The 24,997-nt window shown below is 38.5% G+C and overlaps 1 protein-coding gene across 1 annotated transcript in view; it reads right to left on the bottom strand.

Moving 5' to 3' along the window:
• The window catches only part of IMPG2 (interphotoreceptor matrix proteoglycan 2), an 84,119-nt gene that overhangs the window by 32,443 nt on the left and 26,679 nt on the right, over nt 1–24,997 (bottom strand). The window contains exons 8-11 of the mRNA XM_047753002.1: nt 16,697–16,755; nt 14,427–14,447; nt 4,504–4,748; nt 338–423 (exon numbers count right to left, since the gene is read on the bottom strand). Of these exons, the coding sequence (XP_047608958.1) occupies nt 338–423; nt 4,504–4,748; nt 14,427–14,447; nt 16,697–16,755 (411 nt within the window). The remainder of the gene's footprint in view (nt 1–337; nt 424–4,503; nt 4,749–14,426; nt 14,448–16,696; nt 16,756–24,997) is intronic.

The following is a 24,997-nucleotide window of genomic DNA, read 5'->3' as shown; positions in this document are numbered from 1 at the left end:
CAGGGTAACCCTTAGAGAACAACTCAGTGAGCACTTACAGCTTAATTATAACCAAACAAGTATGAACCATAAATAATTTTTCCACCATGTGTGGACTTTGGCACTGCCAAGTGCATGGACTTCATCTAACCACTGCAGAAGGCTTAAATTTTCTGAACCAATACTTGGGTCCCATGAGCTTGACAACTATGAATAAGGTTCCAAGGATGATGTAAGAGAATATTTGAAATAGGAACAGCTTGAGAAATTCATGATGCCAAAGTAAGCAGATAAGTGCATGAAGAAGAGAAGCTTTTGAAGGCCTGGTTCTAGGCATAAAACACAGAAACATACTTACCAGAATAGATGGTAAGCTTTCCTGAAGACTTGAACTTTGGGTGTTCCAAACTTGGTCATCACTTTGGGGGAGTAAAACTCCTCTCACTGAAGAAATAACAACATTAAAGAACATTTTTAGTTGAGACGCCATTGTATTTGAGGTTCAGGGATAACTAAAAACCAAATTCCTCTTTTTTATAGCTTAGAAATGAGTAGTACAGATGGGAGAGTCTTACTTAGAAAAGGTGTGATACTACCGAGTTCCTACTGTGACTCAGCAGTAACAAACCTGAGGACACAGGTTCCATCCCTGGTCTCACTCAGTGGGTTAAGGATCTGGCATTGTTGTGAACTGTAGTGTAGGTCAAGATGCAGCTCAGATCCTGCATTGCTCTTGCTCTTGTTGTGGCTATGGTGTAGGCCGGCAATTGCAGCTCCAATTGGACCCCTAGCCTGGGAGCTTCCTGGGAAACTTTTAGGCCGCAGGTATAGCCTAAAAAGAAAAAAAATAAAAATAAAAATAAACTTCATTCAAATGTTTTACTTATGTCTCACAGTCTGTCTAAATTGTGACTCCAACATAAAATAAATATTCTTCCCTTCATTACATTAGGACACTCCTATAGCATTTTCTTTCCTTTCTCAAGCAGTTTTTAACCTTTTCAAGATTCCCATAAAGTAACTGTTCTAAAATTGATTTTTTTTTCCACTTTAATAAGAAAGGTGAACTGAAACTCCATCTCATTTGGTTGATGCCAACAACAGAGAAAACAATGCAAAATGATTTCCTTTTTGGTAGAGGCCGCCTTCGAAAAATGGGGTAGGACACCAGAGTGTTTATCACTATATCAATAATAAAGGGAATAAAGGTAAGAGTAGATCGTATAACTTAATTCAGTAAGATTTACCAAATCCTTGCTAGTTACTAAAGACTTTGATGAGACTTAGACTAAAGACATTAATGCAGCCAAGATGCTCTTGTGGAAGTATTCCCTATGCCAGAGAAATAAATACCATTTATAAAACAACATGAGGGGCACATATATAATGTATGTGAACACAGATAGAAAAGAAAGTGACTTTGCCTGGAGAAGAGAATGAATCAATAAAAACTAAAAAGAAAGGACTGTCAGGAAGGTGATACGGTGTCTACACCAAAAATAGATACAAAAATAGATACAGAATCTCTATTCACCTGCACCCACTGCACTGACACAAAGACCTCAATCAGAAGTCAAAGATCCTGGAGTTCCCATCATGGCTCGGCGGTTAACAAATCCAACTAGGAACCATGAGGTTGTAGATTCGATCCCTGGCCTTGCTCAGTGGGTTAAGGATCTGGCATTGCCACGACCTGTGGTGTAGGTTGCAGACGTGGCTTGGATCCCCTGTTGCTGTGGCTCTGGCGCAGGCCGGCAGCTACAGCTCCAATTCGACCCCTAGCCTGGGAACCTCCATATGCCGCGGGAGCGGCCCTAGAAATGGCTAAAAGACAAAAAGGAAAAAAAAAAAAAAGAAGTCAAAGATCCTATTTTTGAAAAATATAAGCATTTTCCAAAACTCTTTTTCAACTGTATATACAGTTATCTGGTCCTCCATGGAAAACAAGTAGCACAGGTCAAAGATGAACACATCCATTGAGATGATCAAGTCACCTGGAAAGTTGCTGCCATTCAGAACTCAGAAGCTGGCATAACAACAGAAATGGATTTTAGAAACAAAATTCCGAGCAATTGAAATGTACATGAGGTAAAAGGTCAAAGCTGGTGGGTGAGTTTATACTGGATATCCTAAAGCTTTGTTGAACTTGCTTAGAAATTCTGAGAGTGTTGTTGATCTTTTTTTTTTAGGGCACCCTTGAGGAGGTAGCTCCACCACCAGGCTCCACATAAAACGAAGACCTTGCTATGCTGTCTATGGATTTAGTTTCCCAAACAACCTCACCTTGCCTATTGCATTTCTTAATTCTCATGCCATCCTTCCACTACCCTGACCTTGGTATTTGCACCTTCTGCTCAATTTAGGTTCCCATCACTCTCAGGTCATGACCTATAGTTTCCTGTGCTTTTTTTCCCCTCCCTTTGATCCCAATACCCAGATTCCTGGACCATCGCCTATGTGCTGTTTCCCTAAGGTAGGCCCCACCTAGGTGATGTCAGCCTTGCCAAAAGGACTTCAGTAATTTCATATTATAACAATTCTCATTTCTTTTCACTATTTTAGCTGGATTGGGTATTCCAACAAGAATCAACAAGTAATAAAGGGAACATATGAGAAAGTGAGCCCAGGGCACTGCACTACTCCAAAATACAAAGGCTCCCTAGTGCTGTAAAACTGATAGTTTAATATCACTATCATCACTGAAGGGAGAGCTTGTCCACTTTAAAGTCCCATGTAACCCATATGAAGCTCAGGCCACTCTGCAGCCCTATTTAGCCCAGTGTCACATTAAAGAAATATCAGTCCAGCAGCCAAAATAATGGAAGAGCAATTTAAAGTTTTAGGAACTGGTTTCCCAAACAGGAAGAGTCTCACAGACACAGAAATCAAGAGGGATAAATTAGGAGGTTGGGATTAATTATATATATATATATATATAAAACAACCAACAAGGACCTGCTGTATAGCACAGGAAACTATAGTCAATATTTTTTTTTAATTTTTATGTAATGATTTTTATTTTTTTCATTATGGCTGGTTTACAGTGTTCTGTCAATTTTCCACTGCACAGCATGGTGACCCAGTTACACATACATGTATAGATTCTTTTTTCTCGCATTATCATGCTCCATCATAAGTGACTAGATATAGTTTCCAGTGCTACACAGAAGGACAGAAAAGAAAATCATCAACTTAGAGAGTAGACTTGTGGTTGCCAAGGGAGAGGGGGAGGGAGCGGAATGGATTTAGGAACTTGGGGATAATAGATGCAGATTATTACCTTTGGAATTGATATACTCAATATTTTATAATAACCTACAAGGGAAGAGAATATGAAGAAGAATACATGTGTACATATATATGAATATATACATATATATGTGTATGTATAACTAAATTGCTGTGCTGTATACCTGAAACTAACAGGATATTGTAAATCAACCATAAAACAAAATAAAATTCTCTTGGAACTCTCCAGGGCTTGTAGCTTGAGAAAATAAATAAGTAAATAAGCTTTAGTTCAGTCCCTCAAAAAATACTTATTTAGCATGTAGGAATTATACATAGTAAAATTTTGTTGATTTTTTTTCTCTCTGTTCGGTCTTTTCCCCTTGTGTATATTTGTGTTTATTTACACACACACACATAGAGGCCCAGATGGTAGCTGCCTGAAAGGACACAGGCTCTTTTAAGAACATGTGAGAGTTGGAGAGGCTATAAAAATGCATCATTGTTTAGTATTTCATGGATTTTCCTTTTTGGCAGCTGGTGCTTCTCCCATGAAGTCACTTTAATAAAATATACTCTGCTGGACATTTTAAAGGCTAAACTACCAACAAGTGAAGAAGCAGAGAAGCAAGCTTGAAGTAGTAAGTAATAAGACACCACATCCCTGATGAGCTAAGCCACTGCATACTGGTAAACAGATGCTTAGAAAGTTTTAGTCCCAGGTTGACCAGGCCACCAAAAAGCAAAAATCCTCTAAATCCAAATCCCCAGATCCACCTGCTGATTTCAGATCATAACTGAAACTCTACAGCTGTTCTGAAGTCAAGCTTAGCATTGGATTCTCTGGGATTCTTTCCAGCACCCAGTATCAATTACTCTTTAACCAAGATCAACTTTCCTAAGATGTTCTTTCTCTTTTGCTCTCTGGTTTTTAAGTCTTTACCACCTGACTTGGCTCTGGAGAGTTAATTTCTTGGTTGCCTGGGCAGCACTATAACTGTTTCAATTTATACTTTTAATATACTTTATTCCTATATCTCTAAACTATTTCTAAATGCCATGCTGTTCTTCACCTTCCCCACTCTTTGTGGCCTTCTGCCCACAAATACTCCAGAAATCCCTGATTGGTTTCTCCCAAAGAGCTGCATGACTAAAGCACCCTATATCAGGAGGGCTTCGGCCTCATGCAGTCCAGGGAGTGCTCAGAACCGCATATATTTGGGGAAATTCATTTTCTCAGAGTATACTGGAAAAGAAACTGAAATTATACACGGACTTAATGGATCCCAAACTTACCATCGATGAGTTGAAGGGAGTCAGGATCTGGATTCAAAGAGGAGCTCCCCAGCAAAAAATTCTGGTGCAGTGTCTCAGCAATATAATCTCTGAAGTTACTAATTGTATAAACAGCAGTGGGCTTATCATCCAGTTCCACAAGTCCATGGTTCTCTACCTTGTTGGAGTGGAGGCTAATTAGGTCCCAGGTGGTATTGCTGATGGCCTCACCATTGAAGGTAACTTCGTAGTGAACATCTATGCCACTATGGATGAAAAGAGAAAGCAGATTAGGTCCTGCTAAGGAAACACAAAGAAAGGAGCTTTGAAACTTTAGACCTAGAGGGAGAGTCTCAGAAAACATGGATTCCATCACCATTCTCTGCAGACTCTGGACAACATTTAACCACCCCCACTTCTTCTCAGAGAACAGAGGATTATTGCTCTAAGAACATGAAAAGAACTCTAGGGAGGACACAGCCCTGCACAATACCCAAGCATCTTCTTCCCCCACATTCTCACCCCTTCTTTCCTCCTTCAAAGCCAGCTGCTCCTTTTCACTATCAGCCTGCTTCCTTCTATCCCTATTAGCATTTCTCCTCCCTGATTTAAAACAAAAACAAAAACTAAATCAAACCTTCTAACTCCACCCAACAATGAGAAATCCTCTCAGAATCTCTTTATTACTGCCACTGGATGAACTATGTCCTCCGCAATGGGGAGTGAAGCGATGAAGAAGCTTAATTACTGTGAACTAAAATATAATTATCTATTGTGAAAGGAAAATATTAAATAGTTGGAAATAAAGCAAACTGATGACATGGGGTTTTTTTAAAATATCATGCTAGAATATTTTCTAATATGATGGTTATCTAAGTCTTTCGGGAGACACACTTTTATTTGATAGCCCAGACAATTTACAGTCCTATAAAGTTTAATACTGACCTGTAAAAAACTACTAAGATGTGATGGGTTTTTTTGACCTGGTAGGAAGGATAACTTCAAAGTTCATAATTTTACTGTAGGACATTAATCAATGTAGTATCTAACAGCAAAGCTTTCCCAATTAACTATATAAATGTCTTTCAAACACACTAGAAACTAGTTCTCATTTTTCTCCTGGTTCCTGCATTTATGAGCTGAATAAACCTTTGACAAGGGCTAAAAAACAACTTTGGGGAATGGGGCCGTTTCACTATTTATCTTTCCATGAGCAAACAGATTTCTTTGAATAAAGGATAAAGTGAAAATAAATTAGTAGGAGTGGATGTTTCATTTGATATTTTCTTAGTCATTTTGAATTTAAAAAAAAAATCAGAACATAGATTTTTTTTTTAAGCCAATAGGACTACTCCTTCTATACTCTAACTCAGATTTCTTTAAAAGCTAAAACTAATATATAAGTGCTTACAATACGACAGGTATTTCACATACTTTATCTCATTTAATAGTCATAATAACTTTATGAAAGTTTTATCTTCAGATTATTAAGAAATCAAGCTGGGAGTTCCCGTCGTGGCACAATGGAAATGAATCCGACTAGGAACCATGAGGTTGCAGGTTCAATCCCTGGCCTCGCTCAGTGGATTAAGGATCCGGCATTGCCATGAGCTGTGGTGTAGGTCGCATACATGGGTTGGATCTGGTGTTGCTGTGGCTGTGGCATAGGCTGGCAGCAACAGCTCTGATTAGACCCCTAGCCTGGGAACCACCATAAGCTGTGGGTTCGGCCCTAAAAGGACAAAAGACAAAAGAAAAAAAAAAAGAAAGAAAGAAATCAAGCTTAAAGAAGTTAAAAAAAAAAAAAAACTTGCCTAAAATTTCACAATATAAAAGGTGTAGAGGCAAAATTCAAACAGATGTGCCCAAGTCCAGCACCTGCGTGCTGAATATTATGTCACGTTCTCAGTAATTTTAATTAAACTATTATCAGAAAAAAAAGTCATTGTGAGAACCACTTTGCTCTACTCATCACTCTGGCTTGCATCCAGTCTAAGAGACACAGCCATCAGAGGCCTTACACAGCAACCCACACCAAAATCACTCCAGCGGAAAGGAGAACACACCACCCTCCCAAAGGTAAACCACTGAAGGAAGATGTGCAATGGAAACAACCTGCCATCTTCAGACACTCTGCAGAAGCAAAATTATGCCCAAGTCAGAGCACTCAGATAAATGAAGCACTCCCTTCTCTGAGCTCACTTATAGATTCCTTAATTATAGCCTCTGTTGTTTTGTAAAAAGATTTTGCTTGTAGTGAGTGCCTTACAGTCTCTCCTTGAGTTTCTATCTCCAATGTTTGGCTGATACCTGGCAATCAGGGGTACCCAGTGCCTATTAAATTAACAGAAATCTATACTTGTCTGAATATAAATAGAAAACTGCAGCCTAATCAAGGTATTCACGTATCTAAAAAAACCAAAAAGTATCAGCATAATGAGAATGGTCTCATGGAGTCTAGAAAAAGGATTAGTCAACTAATTTATGTTACTATTTAGTAGAAAGCTTCTGATCAGTGTATTGTGGCTTCCTTGTAACAAAGATCCCTAAATTGGAGATAGCTCAAACAAGCTGGCATAGCTTGATGATACTGGCTATTAGGACCACCCAACTTCCTTTCTCTGACCTCAAGTTTGCAAAGGGACTTTTGATTATAACTCCCTACAGATTTGTCCTATGGGGAAAGAATGCATGAGCTAGTCAATATAATAATTAGTTGGCAGATATATTTCTTGATTTAAATCGATCAATTGGCATCCTAGAGAATGCACTGTATTTTGTAGTTTGGGAAGCGTGAACTAGACTTAAGAGCCTTCTGCTTCCTGGGAGCACTGCCAGTTCTGGACCTGTGCTGGGCCTGCTTGTAGCAGATCACATCCAGGGCTACAGGAGATTCCACGAAGGTGTTATTCCTCACCTTCCATAGAAACAGCCAGGCCTGGAGTTCCCATTATGACTCAGAGGAAATGAATCCAACTAGTATCCATGAGGATGCAGGTTCAATCCCTGGCCTCGCTCAATGGGTCAAGGATCTGGCATTACCATGAGCTGTAGTCTAGGTGGCATACGTGGCTTGGAACCCGCATTGCTGTGGCTGTGGCATAGGCCAGCAGCTATAGCTCCAATTTGATCCGTAGCCTGGGAATTTCCACATGGTGCAGGTGGGCCCTAAAAAGCAAAAAAGAAAGAAAGGAAAGGAGGAAGGGAGGAAGGAACAGCCAGGCCAGGCCTGATGTTCCTGTCTATAAAGTTTTCCTCCCAGATTTAATAAGTTGCCATGCCACTTTCAATGGGGTGGTTTAGGGAGCTTTAAAATAGTAATGAGAAGTTCTCTGGTGGCTTAGTGGCATTGTCACTGCTGTGGCTTGGATCACTGCTGTAGAGTAGGTTTGAACCCTGCCCCGGGAACTTCTGCATGCCATGGACACGGCCAAAAAATATACCTATATATAAAAATAAAGAAATAAGAATAAAGTGGCAATTGAGCATCTTGACACCCTGATACTCTACTAAGTGGTAAGATATCTGCTTGTCGTCCAGAAGATCCATCAATTCCTTAATTTTTCATGTCAGCATATGTTGATCTTCTTTTGTAAAGAAATAAATTCTATAAAATATCCTAAAACAACCAGTGGCCCCAAGGTAAACTAAAACAGTAAGAGGGACACCTACTGGTCAGAACTCACCACACTGCATATGTCCCAAACATCTAGCACAGTGCTTGGCTCGTAGTAGTTCGGTAAATACTTTTGAAAATAATGGAGAAAAAAGATCAATTTTATTTACTAATGCAGGCAGATAAGACAACTGAATCTGTGGCACTTAAACAACAGTAGGTGATAGTCCTGACTTAATCTGAAGGGTTTTAGTGTCTAAATATGAAAGAGTAATTTTTTACCCTAAAGAACGTTCATATTACCTTCATACATTTGTGTCTTCTAAGTCATCATTATAGGAGCACTGCTCTATAGCCACAACCCAACTCTGTGAGGATGTGCATGCGCACATCCCAAGCTCTATGGATGGACCATGCCTACATCTCTAGAAAGCTGAGCTTTTCCTTGGGGTCTCTGCACAACCTATTAATACTCTAAGACAAGAAGCAGTGATAAGGGGAAAATGGAGAAAAAGAAAAGGCTGTGCCAGTTAGCACTTGAGTTCGTTCCCAGGATATAAAGAAAACCAGACAAGGAGATCAAGCCTTTACTGAGAGGCTACCATGTGCTTTGCATGACATTTAAATGTCACAGGAAGAAGATCAAGAGAAATGTTCCTGGATCAAGAGATCTGTGCAAATCGGGCAGTCTGGGTTAGATTACTGACCTTACTCTTTATTGGCAAAATATAATTTGTCTCTTAATGTTTCCCTTGGACATCTAAAAATAACACTTTTAACATAATCCACCTTATCTAGTGAAGATAAATTCATTAAAGAAGATAAAATGCCTCAGAGAGATACTAAAATGTATTACCAAGTTTTTTCCTGGAAAGAGAACTCAAAGGAATGCTTGAGGTACCAGAAAACCTTCTATCCTCAGATTTGAGAACTGCCACATGGCCCAGAACAGATCGAGTTCTGGCATGGTAGATGGAGTACAGAGACATCTCAGGATGAGGAACAGAGTAAAATAAGGCCAACAGAACAAGGAAGTACATAAGAAGCAGAACACATGCTGGTAACAACTACCTGATTGAAGAAAGCTGGGCCAGCTCTCTGCACTCAGCCACTCCAAATGAACCAGCCACCACTATATCATCATCATTCATCTCCTAAACAACACCGAAACTATTGCTATGAAGAAGAAAGTTTCTCTAAAATCTATTTCCAGAGACATCAGTCAAGAGGAGGTGAAATTTATCCTTTCTTATTCTTTACCTCAGATGCCCTGATTGACGGTTTAACATGTACAAATTTTAAATTGAAAAAATAATGATATCACATCTCATGACAATCAATCAAACTGAAGGTATTTCAGAGAAGCTCAGCCATCCCTTCTTCTCTAAGAGGGAGAAGGTACATACCTACAAAGCCTGGAGTTGAATTTTTGAAGTGTTTATACCCAGAAGTTTGTTGATTCACTTCAAATGGGTCCTACTAACTAAAAATAATATGTACATCTTGAAAGCGGTACAAAGGGAATAGAAAATGTCACATGCATATAAATGCTTATAGAGAGGGAAAGAGAGGTTATATATTATACAAATAATGCCACACATTCATTCATACACAGCTGAGAATAAAAATATACCAAAATGTATGAACTCCATCAACTGTTAATATCTGATAATACTGAACAATTTTAAAAACTGTACTGTACTTAGGTTAACAATTCTACCATAAAATCTAATGGCTTCGGAGTTCCCGTCATGGTGCAGTGGTTAATGAATCTGACTAGGAACCATGAGGTTGCAGGTTCGATCCTTGGCCTTGCTCAGTGGGTTAAGGATCCGGTGTTGCCGTGAGCTGTGGTGTAGGTTGCAGACGTGGCTCGGATTCCGAGTTGCAATGGCTCTGGGGTAGGCCATCAGCTATAGCTCTGATTAGACCCCTAGCCTGGGAACCTCCATATGCCACAGGAGTGGCCATAGAAAAGGCAAAAAGAGGAGTTCCCGTGGTGGCGCAGTGGTTACGAATCCGACTAGGAACCATGAGGCTGCAGATTCAATCCCTGCCCTTGCTCAGTGGGTTAAAGATCTGGCGTTGCCATGAGCTGTGGTGTAGGTCGCAGACGCGGCTCGGATCCCGCGTTGCTGTGGCTCTGGCGTAGGCTGGTGGCTACGGCTCCGATTAGACCCCTAGCCTGGGAACCTCCATATGCTGCGAGAGCAGCCCAAGAAATGGCAAAAAGACAAAAAAAAAAAAAAAAAATCTAATGGCTTCATATTGAATTGTTCCCTGTGTCCCTATAGAGAACTCAGAACTCAGCAATTAAATACCATTCTCTCGTCATAGGGTTAACATCAGAGTTTGGACTGTTTTAACATGCTAATCATCCCAAGAGGGCAGCAATTAAAGAATCAGACCCTTTGGTTAAATATTGACCATCAACACATATACCTATAATACATAGAGCACTTTGCATACACTAGGAGTACAGAAACCCAATTCTGATTACACTGGGCAAAGTAATTGGTAAGTTCTAGTTATACGGCAAATTAGTTTGCCTCTTAAGGCAAACTTCCTCACCTCCAAAGGAAGAACAAATATTCTCATTTTCACTATCTGATAAGGATATGAGTAAATTAAATGAAAAAAAAAAAAGTAAAAAGCCAGAATTCAACATCTCGGAAATCACTCTTCTTTTTTTTTTTTTTTTTTGGCCTTATAGGCCACACCCACGGCATATGGAGGTTCCCAGTCTAGGAGCTGAATTGGAGCTACAGATGCCAGCCTATGCCATAACCACTGCAATGCAGGATCCAAGATGCATCTGCGAACTACACCACAGCCCATGGGAACGATGGATCTTTAACCCAATGAGTGAGGCCAGGGATCAAACCCACAGCCTCATGGACACTAGTTAGATTCATTTTTTTTGCTTCACCATGATTGGAACTTTCCGAAAGCACTTTTAGGTAGATTGTGTTCCTAGAGCATAGAGACCATGAGTTCTTCATTTTTGCAGGCACAGATTTGCCCAATTAGCAGGTACTTAGTAAATACTTGCTAAAATATTATAAATGAAAATGAGGAAGTCAGAAAGCCCTTTTCAAACATAAGGTATTACATATCTTATACAAATGAAGGCAAAACAACATGGAAGGACCTAGAGGGTATTACACTTGGAGAAATAAGTCAAAGAAAGACATATATTGTACATTATTACTTACACGTGGAATCTAAAAAAAAATAAAGCAAACAAGCAAGTATAACAAAAGAGAAACAGACTCACAGATATGGAGAACAAACTAGTGGTTATCAGTGAGAAGAGGGAGGGAGGAGGGGCAAAATAGGGGTAGAGGACTAAGAAATACAAACTACTATGTATGAAATAAGCTACAGAGATACATTGTACAGCACAGGGAATATAGCTACTATTTTATAATACTTTAAAAAAAGCATAATTTATAAAAATATTGAATATATTGTACACTTGAAACTAATATTGTAAATCGACATAGTTCTATTTTAAAATATTTTTAAAAGATATTACAATGAAGGAATATTATTATATCTCAACTTCTCTATATTTAGCCTATGAATGCGTTTTATGAAAAAAATTTTTTTTTTTTTTGCTTCTTAGGGCCACATCTGCAGCATATGGAAGTTTCCAGGCTAGGCATCCAATTGGAGCTGCAGCTGCTGGCCTACACCACAGCTATAGCAACATGGGATCTGAGCCATCACAGCTCATGGCAACACCAGATCCTTAACCCACTGAATGAAGCCAGGGATCGAACCTGCATTCTCATGGATACTAGTCAGGTTCGTTACCACTGAGCCACAACAGGCACACCCTGCTTTATAAATTTTATGTTATGTTTATCAAGCTTTCAAGAGAAAGTGAATTTTAAATAAATTTGAGTTCACAGGGGAAAATGACAAGCAACTTTTAGAAGTGCTATATTTTATATAATGCTTCTAAGAAATTCCAGAGAGTAGCTGTTTTTGCAAATGAACTATGACAGGGATCGATTTTCTTCCCTTTATTTACCATTTAAAGTGACATTGATCATATTATTGAATGACAATAGTACACTTGAAGTGTTTATATTAATGCCAGGTTTTATTCCAATTTTAAATTAAGTATAGCTCAAATAGTTTAAAGTACTTGCCAGAGGCTATATTGTACAGCACAGGGAATATAGCCAATATTTTACAATAACTATAAATGGAGAATAAAAGTACTTGTCAATCAGCAGTCTATGACAGGAATCTGTAAACTTCAACCATCGAGCTAAATCTAGCTTGCAGTCCATGAGTTAACTGTGTTTCATATTATTACATGGTTAAAAAATTAAAAATAAGAATATTTTGTGACATGTCAAAGTCATATAAAATTCAGATTTCAGGTTCCATAAATAAGTTTCACAGGAACACAGCCACACTCATTCATCTTCAATGTATTGCTTATATCTACTTTCATCTGATAGTGACAGAGTTGCATAGATGCAACAGAGATCACATGATGTGAAAAAGTGTAAAATATTTACTGTATGACCCTTAACAGAAAAGGTTTGCCAAGTGATCTGTAAGGAGATGTACAGTGATATTAGAAGTGATAAAAGAATTGAGCCATGCTCCCTTGAACCTAAGGCTAACATATTTTCTAAATCACCTCTTTATTCAGCAGATAGTAATAAAGCACCCCAAAAAAAACAAGCAGGATGTATAACTCTCTGAGACTTCAGGCAATATTACAAAGCCACAGTCATCAAGACAGAGTGGTACTGGTATCAAAACAGACAAACAGACCAATGGAACAGAATAGAGAACCCAGAAATAAACCCTGACAACTATGGTCAATTAATCTTTGACAAGGGAGGCAAGAACATAAAATGGGAAAAAGAAAGTCTATTCAGCAAGCATTGCTGGGAAACCTGGACAGCTACATGTAAATCAATGAAACTGGAACACACCCTCACACCATGCACAAAAATAAACTCAAAATGCCTTAAAGACTTAAACATAAGACAAGACACCATCAAACTCCTAGAAGAGAAGATAGGCAAAACATTCTGATATTAACCTTACAAATGTTTTCTCAGGTCGGTCTCCCAAAGCAATAGAAATAAAAGCAAAAATAAACCTATGGGACCTAATCAAACTGACAAGCCTTTGCACAGCAAAAGAAACCATTAAAAAAAAAACACACAAACAAAAACAACTTACAGAATGGGAGAAAATAGTTTCAAATGATGTAACTAAAAGGGGAGTAATCTCTAAAATATACAAACAACTTTTACAATTCAACAGCAAAAAAACCAACAACCCAATGGGAAAATGGGCAAAAGACCTGAACAGACATTTCTCCAAAGAAGATATACATATGGCCAACAAGCACATGAAAAAATGCTCAATGTCCCTGATTATTAGAGAAATGCAAATCCAAACTACCATGAGGTACCACCTCACACCAGTCAGAATGGCCATCATTAAGAAGTCCACAAATAACAAATGCTGGAGGGGGTGTGGAGAAAAGGGAACCATCCTATGCTGTTGGTGGGAATATAAGCTGGTACAACCACTATGGAGAACAGTATGGAGGTAACCTAGAAATCTATACATATAACTACCATATGACCTAGCAAGCCCATTCTTGGGCATATATCCGGACAAAACTTTCCTTGAAAAAGACACATGCACCTGAATGTTCATTGCAGCACTATTCTCAATAGCCAAGACATGGAAACAACCTAAATGTCCATCAACAGATGATTGGATTAAGAAGATGTGGTACATATACACAATGTAATACTACTCAGCCATAAAAAAAGAACAAAATAATGCCATTTGCAGCAACATGGATGGAACTAGAGACTCTCATACTAAGTGAAATAAGTCAGAAAGAGAAAGACAAATACCATGATATCACTTATATCTGGAATCTAATATAGGGCACAACTGAACCTTTCCACAGAAAAGAAACTCATGGATATGGAGAATAGACTTGTAGTTGCAAGGGGGGGTGGGGGGGACTGGGATAGCCTAGGAATTTGGGGTTAATAGATGTAAACTATTGCCTTTGGAATGGCTAAGCAATGGAATTCCTGCTGTATAGCACTGGGAACTATGTCTGGTCACTTGTGATGGAGCATGATAATGTGAGAAAAAAGAATGTATACATGTATGTGTGACTGGGTCACCTTGATATGCAGTAGAAAATTGACAGAACACTCTAAATCAGCTATAATGGGAAAAATAAAAATCATTACAAAAAAAATAAAATAAATAAAATACATACAGGCGATGGGGAAAAAAAAAGTACCAAAAAGTACTCTACCTGCCATTTTCCTTAGGGGACCTGAAAATAAAAATTGAAAGTGTTAAGCAGAGTTTAAGACAGTTATAATTGTCATGTAATTCATCGAAGTACAAGTTCTTAATGTATTTACTCTGAAATGTGTCCTTAAATGCAAATGCTTGTATAGCACCAGTTAATGACAAATTCCTGTACAATGAAGGATGAAAGCAAAGGTGGAGAAAGTATTCTGTTTTAAAATCAATAGTCTTTACTATCTTCAAACTTGTTAAAAATACTTTTAAATAATTAATATGTGGTTATCTCTTTATAAATAAACTTTTTTCAGCAGATCAGCAGAGGACTCCAGTTGTTGGCATCAACAAAATTTGAAACACTTTTTTGGGGGAGGAGGGGATACAGTGTGTTAGGTGATAATAAAATCAATGACAAGAAAATCAGATATCATACAGTAAGGTTCTAGGGGTTGAGAAAGGTCAGGACTGACTAGCCTAAAGAATACTGCATAGTATTCTCTAATATTTATTTATTTATTTATTTTCTGTAATAGACAATTAACAGATTTTCCCGTGTGCCAGGAACTGCGCTGAGCATTTTACAAAAATTAATTCATTTAATCCACAGGAAAATTTATCAGGGACCTGTAGTATCCCCACATAACAGGTAAAGAAACTAAGGAACAAAAAAATGAAATAATTTACCCAAAGTATTTTAAAAAGTATTTTTTAGTAAAGAGGATTAAAAAAATAAATTGTATAAATTATGTTTTTTAAAACAAATGAGAAATTAAGGCTTGTTAATTTACTCAAAACCATCCAGGCAGAAGTGTCCAAGGCAGGCTTTGAACCTAGGAAAGGTGATTCCAAAGGCCATGTTGCCTTTCATGTGCCGCCAAATGATGGAGGGTTTCAAAGGCCTCACCTTCTCAGGTTCTCACAAGAGCTTTGGTCACATCTGGAGGCAGTATTCTGTGAAAAGAGCTAAGGTTGAACCTGGGGAGACGGGTCATGGTGTGTGAGTAGCGGAGGGTCAATTTACCATGCCTTCCCTCTCCCCTGCACCAATAACTAGCTGAGTGTCCTAAGATAAAGTATTTACATTCCCTGTATTCTGGTTTCTTTATCAAAAAGATGGCTATTGGGATTAAATGAGTTAATATAGATATAAAGCCTGGCACACTGTAAATGCTGCATAAGTGCTTCCTGTTATTTCTGGTAAACCAGAAGTTGGGACAAGACTATGCCAAAGTTAAGATGTTAACACCGTTAATTATGCTCATGCTTTCCTGCATCCAATAGCTGAGCCACAGCCACCCCCATATGCTCCAAACCCTCAGAGTACCAAGTCTAGCACGGAGTTTAGCATGGAGGTCAAGAAGTCAGCCATTTTGTTTTAAAATCCCACTTATGCTCTAATTTCAAGACTCTCTGACCTTGGGCTTATACTTCTTCCTTTTAAACCTGCTTTCTCCTCTGTAAAATAAGTATTAATAATAATATTTTTGCCAAAAGGGTTGAAGATTATGTGAGCTCAGGAAGGTGAAGTGGCCACTACAAAGTATTCACTCAATATGGAGTTCCTGATGTAGCAAAACAGGATCAGTGGTGTCTTGGGAGCACTAGGACTCAGGTTCGATCCCCAACTCTACACAGTGGGTTAAGAATCTGGCTTTGCCGCAGCTACATCTTAGGTCACAACTGTGGCTCAGATCTAATCCCTGGCCTGGAAATTCCACATGGTGCAGGGTGGCCAAAAAAGAAAAATAAAAGTATTCACTCAAAAAATGTTCACAAGTATCATTCTGTGGGCCTTAGGCAGGGAAGAAATGCTTTAAAGGAGATGTCTGATTTACCCAGAACTGCTGTATTGATGAATACATCCCCTCTGGAGGCCTTACATGGAGGAGTCAAATTCACCTCAGCAGAGCACTGCCAAGTTTGAGGAGCACGATGAGGTCACATCTAATCTGACTGCAGCTCCCCTCAGTGCCAAATAAAAGCAGTGTAACTTGTCAGTGGCAAGGTTGGGGATATGAATTACTAAGGTGTTACCCTGGCCCCACTACAGATCTGGTATGTCTCCTTGAATATATTATACTGTCTCTTCCTTGCTCGGTTTCCTCACCTGAAAAACTAGCATTAGGAATATGAATTTAACAAAAGAGCATTGAATGACACCATTCACATCCTTCTGAATCACTGTCGTTCGAGGATTATATAATGAACACAACAGGATAATCCATTCAAAATAAGGAGTGCTACAAAACAGGTGTATTTTTAAAGTCCATTTACCTAAAGTCAAGTACACGAATGTCCTTGTAACCCGGTAACCCAGTAAACGCATTTTCAACCTGTTAAAAAGAAAAATAACATGTATAACTCTAGAGAAATATGAAAAAATACAATGAAAAAATGCTTGTGAGAGTAGAATATAACAACTATTAGAAGCTTGTACACATACTTGGATATACACGGATGAGAAAGTTGAGAAAATTATAATAGTTACAATGTTAGAAACTACAATACTGCCACATTTTCATTTTTCATTTTCTTTTTTAAGGTTTTGATGTGATTTAATATTAATTTTTTCCAAATTATAAAAAAGCATACTTTTATTGGTAAAGCACTGTTTTTTCCCTTATGTGATGAAATGTGTTTTTTTTAAAAAAAGAAATAGCTTTAAAATAAACTGTAATAACATTTTAAAAAGTAATTGTATGGATTAAAAATCTGCTACAACACATAATGACATATAATCAGGTGTTCATTTCCTACAAGTATAAAATATCCAGTGGCATCTGCAACACAAGGGACTGCGAACACAGTTAACATAAGAAATATGCAGACCTGGACTTAGGTCAGCTGTCATGAAGGAGATTATGAAGCAGTGACTGGGTAATTTAACTTGTCAAGAAATCAATTTTTGAGTATCACAACTGCTGGAACCAGTTTTATTACTAAGTCTTTAAAATCAAGCCACATCTAGAGTAGAGGGACTCAAACTCACCTCCTCTCACAAAAACACCAAAATCACCACTAACTGCTGAACAACCATCAACAAAATAGACTGTAAGCTATCAAAAAAAGATATCCTAAAGATGAAGAAACCACAATGAGATAGTAGGAGGAGCCCTTTCACAATATAAACAATCCTATACCCACCAAATGAACAACCCACAAACTGGAAAATAACTATATGACAGAGGGTCCCCCACAGGAGTGAGTGTTCCAAACCCCACATAATGTTCCTCAAACTGGGGGTCTGACACTGGGAGGAGGAGCTCCTGGAGCAATTCACGTTGAAGACCAGTGGGGCTTGAGTGCAGGAGCTCCAAAGGATTGGGTTGGGGGGGCACCAAAACTCCACTCTTGGAGGGTAGACACAAGGTTTTTTGTGCAATGGAATGAAGGGCAAAGTGGTGACTCCATAAGAATCTGGGCCAGACCTACCTGCAGGTCTTGGAGAGTCTACTAGCAAAGCAGGGGTTGGCTGAGGCTTACCATGGGAGCAGAACACTGGAGGCAGAGGTCCCAGGGAATGTTCACCCAGTGTGAACTCCCCTGGAGGCTGCCATTTTGGGAAAATCTGGCCCCTACCCAACAACAACCTGTACACCAAACAACCAATAGCATACAGGCTGCCTAAAGTCCTCCCAGGCAGAGAGCTACCTCTAATCACACTCAGAGACACAGCCCTGCCTACTCTAAGAACAAGACTCAGTTCCACACACTACTGAGCAGGCACCAGTCCCTCCTATCATGAAGCCTGCTATAAGCCCCTGTATCAATGTCACCCACAAGAGGGCAAACATCAGAAGCAAAAGAGGCTCAACTCTGCAGCCTGAAGAAACACAGAAAGCTAAACAAAATGAAATAGCAGAGAAATATGCTCCAGACAAAGGAAAAGTCAAAACCCCAGAAAAAGTTAGGCAAAGTGGAGATAACCACCTACATGAAAAAGGCTTCACAGTAACGACAGTAAAAGGATGATCCGAGATCTCAGAAAAAAAACTGGAAGCAAAGAGTGATAATTTACAAGAAGTATTTAACAAAAAAAAAATTAGAGGATTTAAAGAACAAAAAAGCAGAGATGAACAACACATCAACCAAAATTTAAAAATTCACTGATTCACTGGAAGGGGAGTTCCTGTTGTAGCTCAGTGGGTTACAAACATGACTACTATCCATGAGAATGCAGGTTTGATCCCTGGCCTCACTCAGTGGGTTAAGATCTGGTGTTAGGCCATGAGCTGTGGTTTAGGTCACAGATTTGACTCAGTTCCTGAGTTGCTGTGGTTGTGGAATAGGCCAGCAGCTGCAGCCCCAATTCAATCCCTAATCTGGGAACTTTTATATGCCACAGGTACAACCCTAAAAAACAAACAAACAAATTTACTAAACGGAAGCAACAGCAGAATATAGGAGGCAGACAAATGAATGAGTGAGTTGGAAGACAGACTGGTGGAAATCTCTGATGCAAAAGAGAATAAAGACAAAAAAATGAAAAGAAATGAAGACAGTCTAAGAGAACTCTGGGACAACTTTAAACATACCAACATTCTCATTATAGGGTTGTCAAAAGAAAAGAGAAAGAGAAAGAGCAGGAGAAGATATTTCAAGAGATATTAGCTGAAAACTTCCCTAACATGGGAAAGGTATCACTCGCTCATGTCCAGGAAGCATAACAATTACACATAGAATAAACCCAAGGAGGAACACCCCAAGACAGATATTAATCAAAGTGAGCAAAATTAAAAACAAAGAGAAAATACTGAAGCAGCTAGGGAAAAGCAACAAATAACATACAAAGTAATCCTCATAAGCTTACTGGCTGATTTCTCAGCAGAATCTCTTTAGGCCAGAAGGGAATAGCACAATCATGAAAGAGAGACTTATAGCCAAGAATACTCTACCCAGCAAAGCTTTTATTCAGATTTTACAGAGAAATCAAAAGCTTTACAGAGATAAGGAAAAGCTAAGAGAACTGAGCACCACCAAACCAGGTTTACAACAAATGCTGAAGGAACTTCTCTAGATGGAAAAGACCACAACTAGAAAGAAGAAAATTACAAATGAGAAGGCTCACTGGTAAATATAAACATATAGTAAAGGTAGGAAATCATCCACATACAAACATGATATCAAAAACATGATATCTTACCGTGAGGAGAGCACAAATGCAGGATTTAGAAAAGCATCTGAAATTAAGAGGCCAGCAACTTAATACAATCTTGTATATACATAGACTCCTATATCAAAACCTCATGGTACTCACAAACCAAAAATCTACAACAGATAAACACACAAATAAGAAAGAGAAAGAGTTACTGCTGTGGTGGAGTGGGTTAATGATCTGGCATTGCCACAGCTGTGACAGGGGTTGCAGCTGTGGTACAGATTTGATCCCTGGCCCAGGAATTTCCATATGCCATGGGTACAGCTAAAAAAAAAAAAAAGAAAGAAAAAAAAAGAAAAGAAAGAAGGACAGAAGGAAGGAAGGGCAGAATGAGGAGGAAAGGAAGGAAGGAAGCAAGGATGGAAGGAAGAACAATTCAAACACAACATTAAAGATAGTCATCAAACAAGAAAAAAGAGGAAAGGAAGAAAAACAAATCCAAAACAATTTGAAAAATGGCAATAAGAATACCCAAAACAATAATTACTTTAAATGCAAATGAATTAAATGCTCCAACCATTTGAATTGGTTGAATGGATATAAAAACAAGACCCATATGCTGTCTACAAGAGACCTACTTCAGTTCTAGGGACACATACAGATTGAAAATGAGAGGATGGACTAAGATGTTCCATGCAAAGGGAAATCAAAAGAAAGTTGGAGAAGCAACACTTATATCAGACAACATAGACTTCAAAATAAAGATAGTAACAAGAGACAAAGAATGACATTACATAATGATCAAATGATAAATCCAGGAGCTCCCATTGTGGCTCAGCATGTTATGAACCCAACTAGTATCCATGAAGATGCGGGTTTGATGCTTGGCCTCATTCAGTGGGTTAAGGATCTGGCATTGCCATCAGCTGTGGTGCAGGTTGCAGACACAGCTTGGATCCCACATTGCCATAGCTGTGGCACAGGCTGGCAGCTGTAGCTCTCATTTGACCCCTAGCCTGGGAACTTCCATATGCCATAGGTTTGGTCCTTCTGCTAAAGCCATAAAAGGAGAAATTGAAAATAACACAATATTATTGGGGACTTTAACACCCCAATTACTGCAATGGACAGAATAGTCACACAGAAAATCAATAAGGAAACACTGGCCTTAAATGACACATTAGACCAGATGGACTTAATTGCTATTTATAAAACATTCCATCTGAAAGCAGCAGAATACACATTATTCTCAAGCACACATGTAATATTCCTCAGGACAGATCATATTCTGGGCCACAAGTCAAGCCTTGGTGATTTAAGAAAACTGAAATAATATCAAGCATATTTTCCAACCACAATGCTATGAAGATTAGAAATAGACTACAAGAAAAAAATGCAAAAAACACAACATGTGGAGACTAACAACCTGCTACTAAACAACCAATAAATCACTGAAGAAATCAAAGAGGAAATCAACAGATACTTTAGAGACAAATGACAACAAAGATATTACAATCCAAAACCTATGGGATGTAGCAAAAGCAGTTCTGAGAGGGAAGTTTATAGCAATATAATATTATGTTGGAAAACAAGAAAAATTTCAAATAAACCTAAAGCAACTCCATAAAGAAAAACACATTAAGCCCAAATTTAGTAGAAGGAAAGAAACATAAAGATTAGAACAGAAATGAGTGAAATAGAGACAAAGACAATAGAAAAGATCAATGAAACTAAAAGCTGGTACTTTGAAAAGATCAACAAAATTGAATAACCCTCAGCCAGACTCATCCAAAAAAAGGGGTAAGGGTGGAGTTCCCATAAGGCTCAGTGGTAATGAACCCAACTAGTATCCATGAGGACACGGGTTCAATCCCTGGCCTTGTTCAGTGGGTTAAGGATCTGGCACTGCTGTCAGCTGTGGTGTAAGTCACAGACATGGCTGGGATCTGACATTGCTGTGGATATGGTGTAGGCTGGCAGCTACAGCTCTGATTCAACCCCTAGCCTAGAAACTTCCATGTGCCGTGGGTGTGGCCTTAAAAAAAGACAAAGAAAAGGAGGGGGAAGGGTTCAAATCAATAAAGTTAGATTAAAAATAAGTTACAAAGGATATCAAAGAAATATAAAGGATCATAAGAGAATACTACAAGCAGTCTTATATGCCAATAAAATGGACAACTTAGAAGAAATGAACGAATTCTTAGAAGGGTACAATCTTCCAAGACAGAACCAGGAAGAAACAGAAAATATGAACAGACCAATCACAAGTTGAAAATTAAAACTGTGACTTAAAAAAAAAAAATGTGACTTACAAAAAACAAAACTCCAGGACCAGACGCCTTCACAGGCAAATTCTATCAAACATTTAGAGGAAAGTTAACACCTATTCTTCTGAAAATATTCCCAAAAAATTGCAGGGGAAGGAACACTATCCAACTTATTCTATGAGGCCACCCTTAACCTGATACCAAAACCAGACAAAAGTACAATAAAAAAGAAAATTAAAGGCCAACATTACTAATGAATATAGATACAAAAATCTTCAACAAAATACTATCAAACTGAATGCAACAATACATTAAAAGGATCATACACCATGATCAAGTGGGATTTATCTGAGAAACGCAATATCAGCATATCAATCAGTGTGATATAACACATTAACAAATCAAGGAATAAAAAAAAAGATCTTGTGTGTTCTCACTGTGGCTCAGTGGGTTAAGAACAGATATGGTACCCATGAGGATGCAGGTTCAATCCCTGACTGCACTCAGCGGGTTAAGGATCTGGTGTTGCCTCAAAGTGTGGTGTAGGTTGTGGATGTGGCTTGGATCCTGAGTTGCTATTGCTGTGGTGTAGGGGAAGTAGAAGCTATGATTCAATCTCTAGCCCAAGAATTTCCATATGCCACAGGTATGACCATAAAAAAAAAAAACAAAAACAAAAAAACATATGATCTTCTCAATAGATGCAGAAAAAGCTTTTGACAAAATCCAACACCCATTTACAATAAAAACCCTCCAGAAAGTGAGCATAAAGGAAACCTACCTCAACATAATAAAAGCCATTAATGACAAACCCACAGATAACATCATTCTCAAAAGTGAAAAGCTGAAAGAATTTCCACTAAGATTAGGAACAAGACAAGGATGCCCACTCTTGCCATTTTTATTCAACATAGTTTGGAAGTCCTAGCCACGGCAATCAGAGAAGAAAAAGAAATAAAATAAATCCAAGTTCCCCTTGTGGCTCAGTGGGTTAAGGACTTGATGTTGTCTTTGTGAGGATGAGGGTTTGATCCCTGGCCTCATTCAATGGGTTAAGGATTCAATGTTGCTGCAAGCTGTGGCATATGTCACAGATGCAGCTTGGATCTGGTGTCGCTGTGGCTGTGGCTGTAGCTATGGCATAGGCCTCAGCTGCAGCTCCAATTTGGCCCCTAGCTTGGGAACTTCCATATGCCACAGGTGTGGCTAAGAAAGAAAGAAAAAAAAGAGAGAAAGGGAAAGAGGGAGGAAGAGAGAAAGAGAAAGAAAAGAAGAAAGAAGGAAGGAAGGGAAGGAGGGAGGAAGGAAGGAGGGAAGACAGGGAGGGAGGAAGGGGAAGAAGAACTGTACAGCTGTAAATGTAATAAAATTCATTCAGTTAAAAAAAGAAAGAAAGAAAGGGAGAGGGAGGAAGGAGGAAAGAAGAAAGAGACAAAGAGAAAGAAAAGGAATCCAAATTGGAAAAGAAGAAATAAAACTGTCACTGTTTGCAGATGACATGATACTATATCCTAAAGAGGCTATCAGAAAACTGCTAGGGCTCATCAAGGAATTCAGTAAAGTTACAGCATACAAAATTAATACACAGAAATCTCTAGCATATCTATACACTAACAATGAAAGATCCAGAAAGAGAAATTAAGGAAACAATCCCATGTACCATCACATCAAAAAGAAATACCCAGGAATAAAACTACCTAAAGAGGCAAAAGACATGTACTCTGAAAAATATAGGACACAGTTGAAAGAGATTGAAGATGACACAAACAGATGGAAAGATATATCATGCTCTTAGAAAGGAAGAATCAACACTGTCAAAATGAGTATACTATCCAAAGCAATCTAAAGATTCAGTGCAATCCCTATCACATCATGGCATTTTTCACAGAACTAGAACAAAAAATTTTTAAATGTATATGAAAGACCTCGAAGATCTAAAGCAATCCTGAGGAAGAAAAATGGAGCTGGTTAAATCAGGCTCCCTGACTTCAGAATATACTACAAAGCTACAGTCATCAAGACAGTATGATACTGGCACAAAAACAGAAAATAGATCAATGGAACAGGATAGAAAGCCCAGAAATAACCCATGCACCTGTGGTCAACTCATCTACAACAAAGGAGGCAAGAATATGTCATGGAAAAAAGACAGCCTCTTCAATTAATGGTATAACTGGACAGCTGCACATAAAAGAATGAAATTAGAACATTCTCTAACACAATACACAAATGCAAACTTAAAATGGATTAAAGACCTAAATGTAGAACCAGGTACTAGAAAACTCTTAGAGGAAAACTTGGGCAGAACACTCTCTGACATAAACTGCAGCAATATCTTTTCAGATTCACCTCCTTAGTAATGAAAATAAAAGTAAAAATAAGCAAATGGGACATAATTAAACTTAAAAGTTTTTGCATAGCAAAGGAAACCATAAACAAAATGAAAAAACAACCCACAGAATGGGACAAAATATTTGTGAATGAAGCGATAGACGAGGGATTAATCTCCAAAATATACAAACAACTCATGCATCTCTAAACATGCATTAAAAAAAAAAACCAACCCAATGACAAAAATGGGTAGAAGATCTAAACAGACATTTCTCCAAAGAAGACATACAGATGGCCAAAAAACACATGAAAAGATGTTCAACATTGCTAATTATCAGATAAATGCAAATCATTTCTTCTTCTTTTTTCTTTATCTTTTTTTGTCTTTTCTAGAGCCGCTCCCGCAGCATATGGAGGTTCCCAGGCTTGGGGTCAAATTGGAGCTGTAGCTGCTGGCCTACGCCAGAGCTGCAGCAACTCGGGATCCGAGCCACATCTGCGACCTACATAACAGCTCACAGCAACGCCAGATCCTTAACCCACTGAGCAAGGCCAGGGACCGAACCCGCAACTTCATGGTTCCTAGTCAGATTCGTTAACCACTGCACCATGACAGGAACTCCAAGAAATGCAAATCAAAACTACTACCAACATCAAAAAATCTACAAATAATAAATTCTGGAGAGGGTGCAAGAGAAAAAGGAACCCCCCCCACACACACACACACACTGTTGGTGGGAACGTAAATTGGTACAACCACTATGAAAAAAGGTATTGAGGTTCCTCAAAAAACTAAAAGTAGAACTTCCATATGATCCAGTAATCCCACTCCTGGGCATCTACCTAGAGAAAACCATAATGAGAAAATACATATGCACC

This window comes from Phacochoerus africanus, chromosome 1, assembly GCF_016906955.1.
Source record: "Phacochoerus africanus isolate WHEZ1 chromosome 1, ROS_Pafr_v1, whole genome shotgun sequence".
Classification (NCBI taxonomy): Eukaryota; Metazoa; Chordata; class Mammalia; order Artiodactyla; family Suidae; genus Phacochoerus; species Phacochoerus africanus.
Note: the sequence above shows the minus strand (reverse complement) of the source record. Positions and strands in the feature narration are given on the sequence as shown.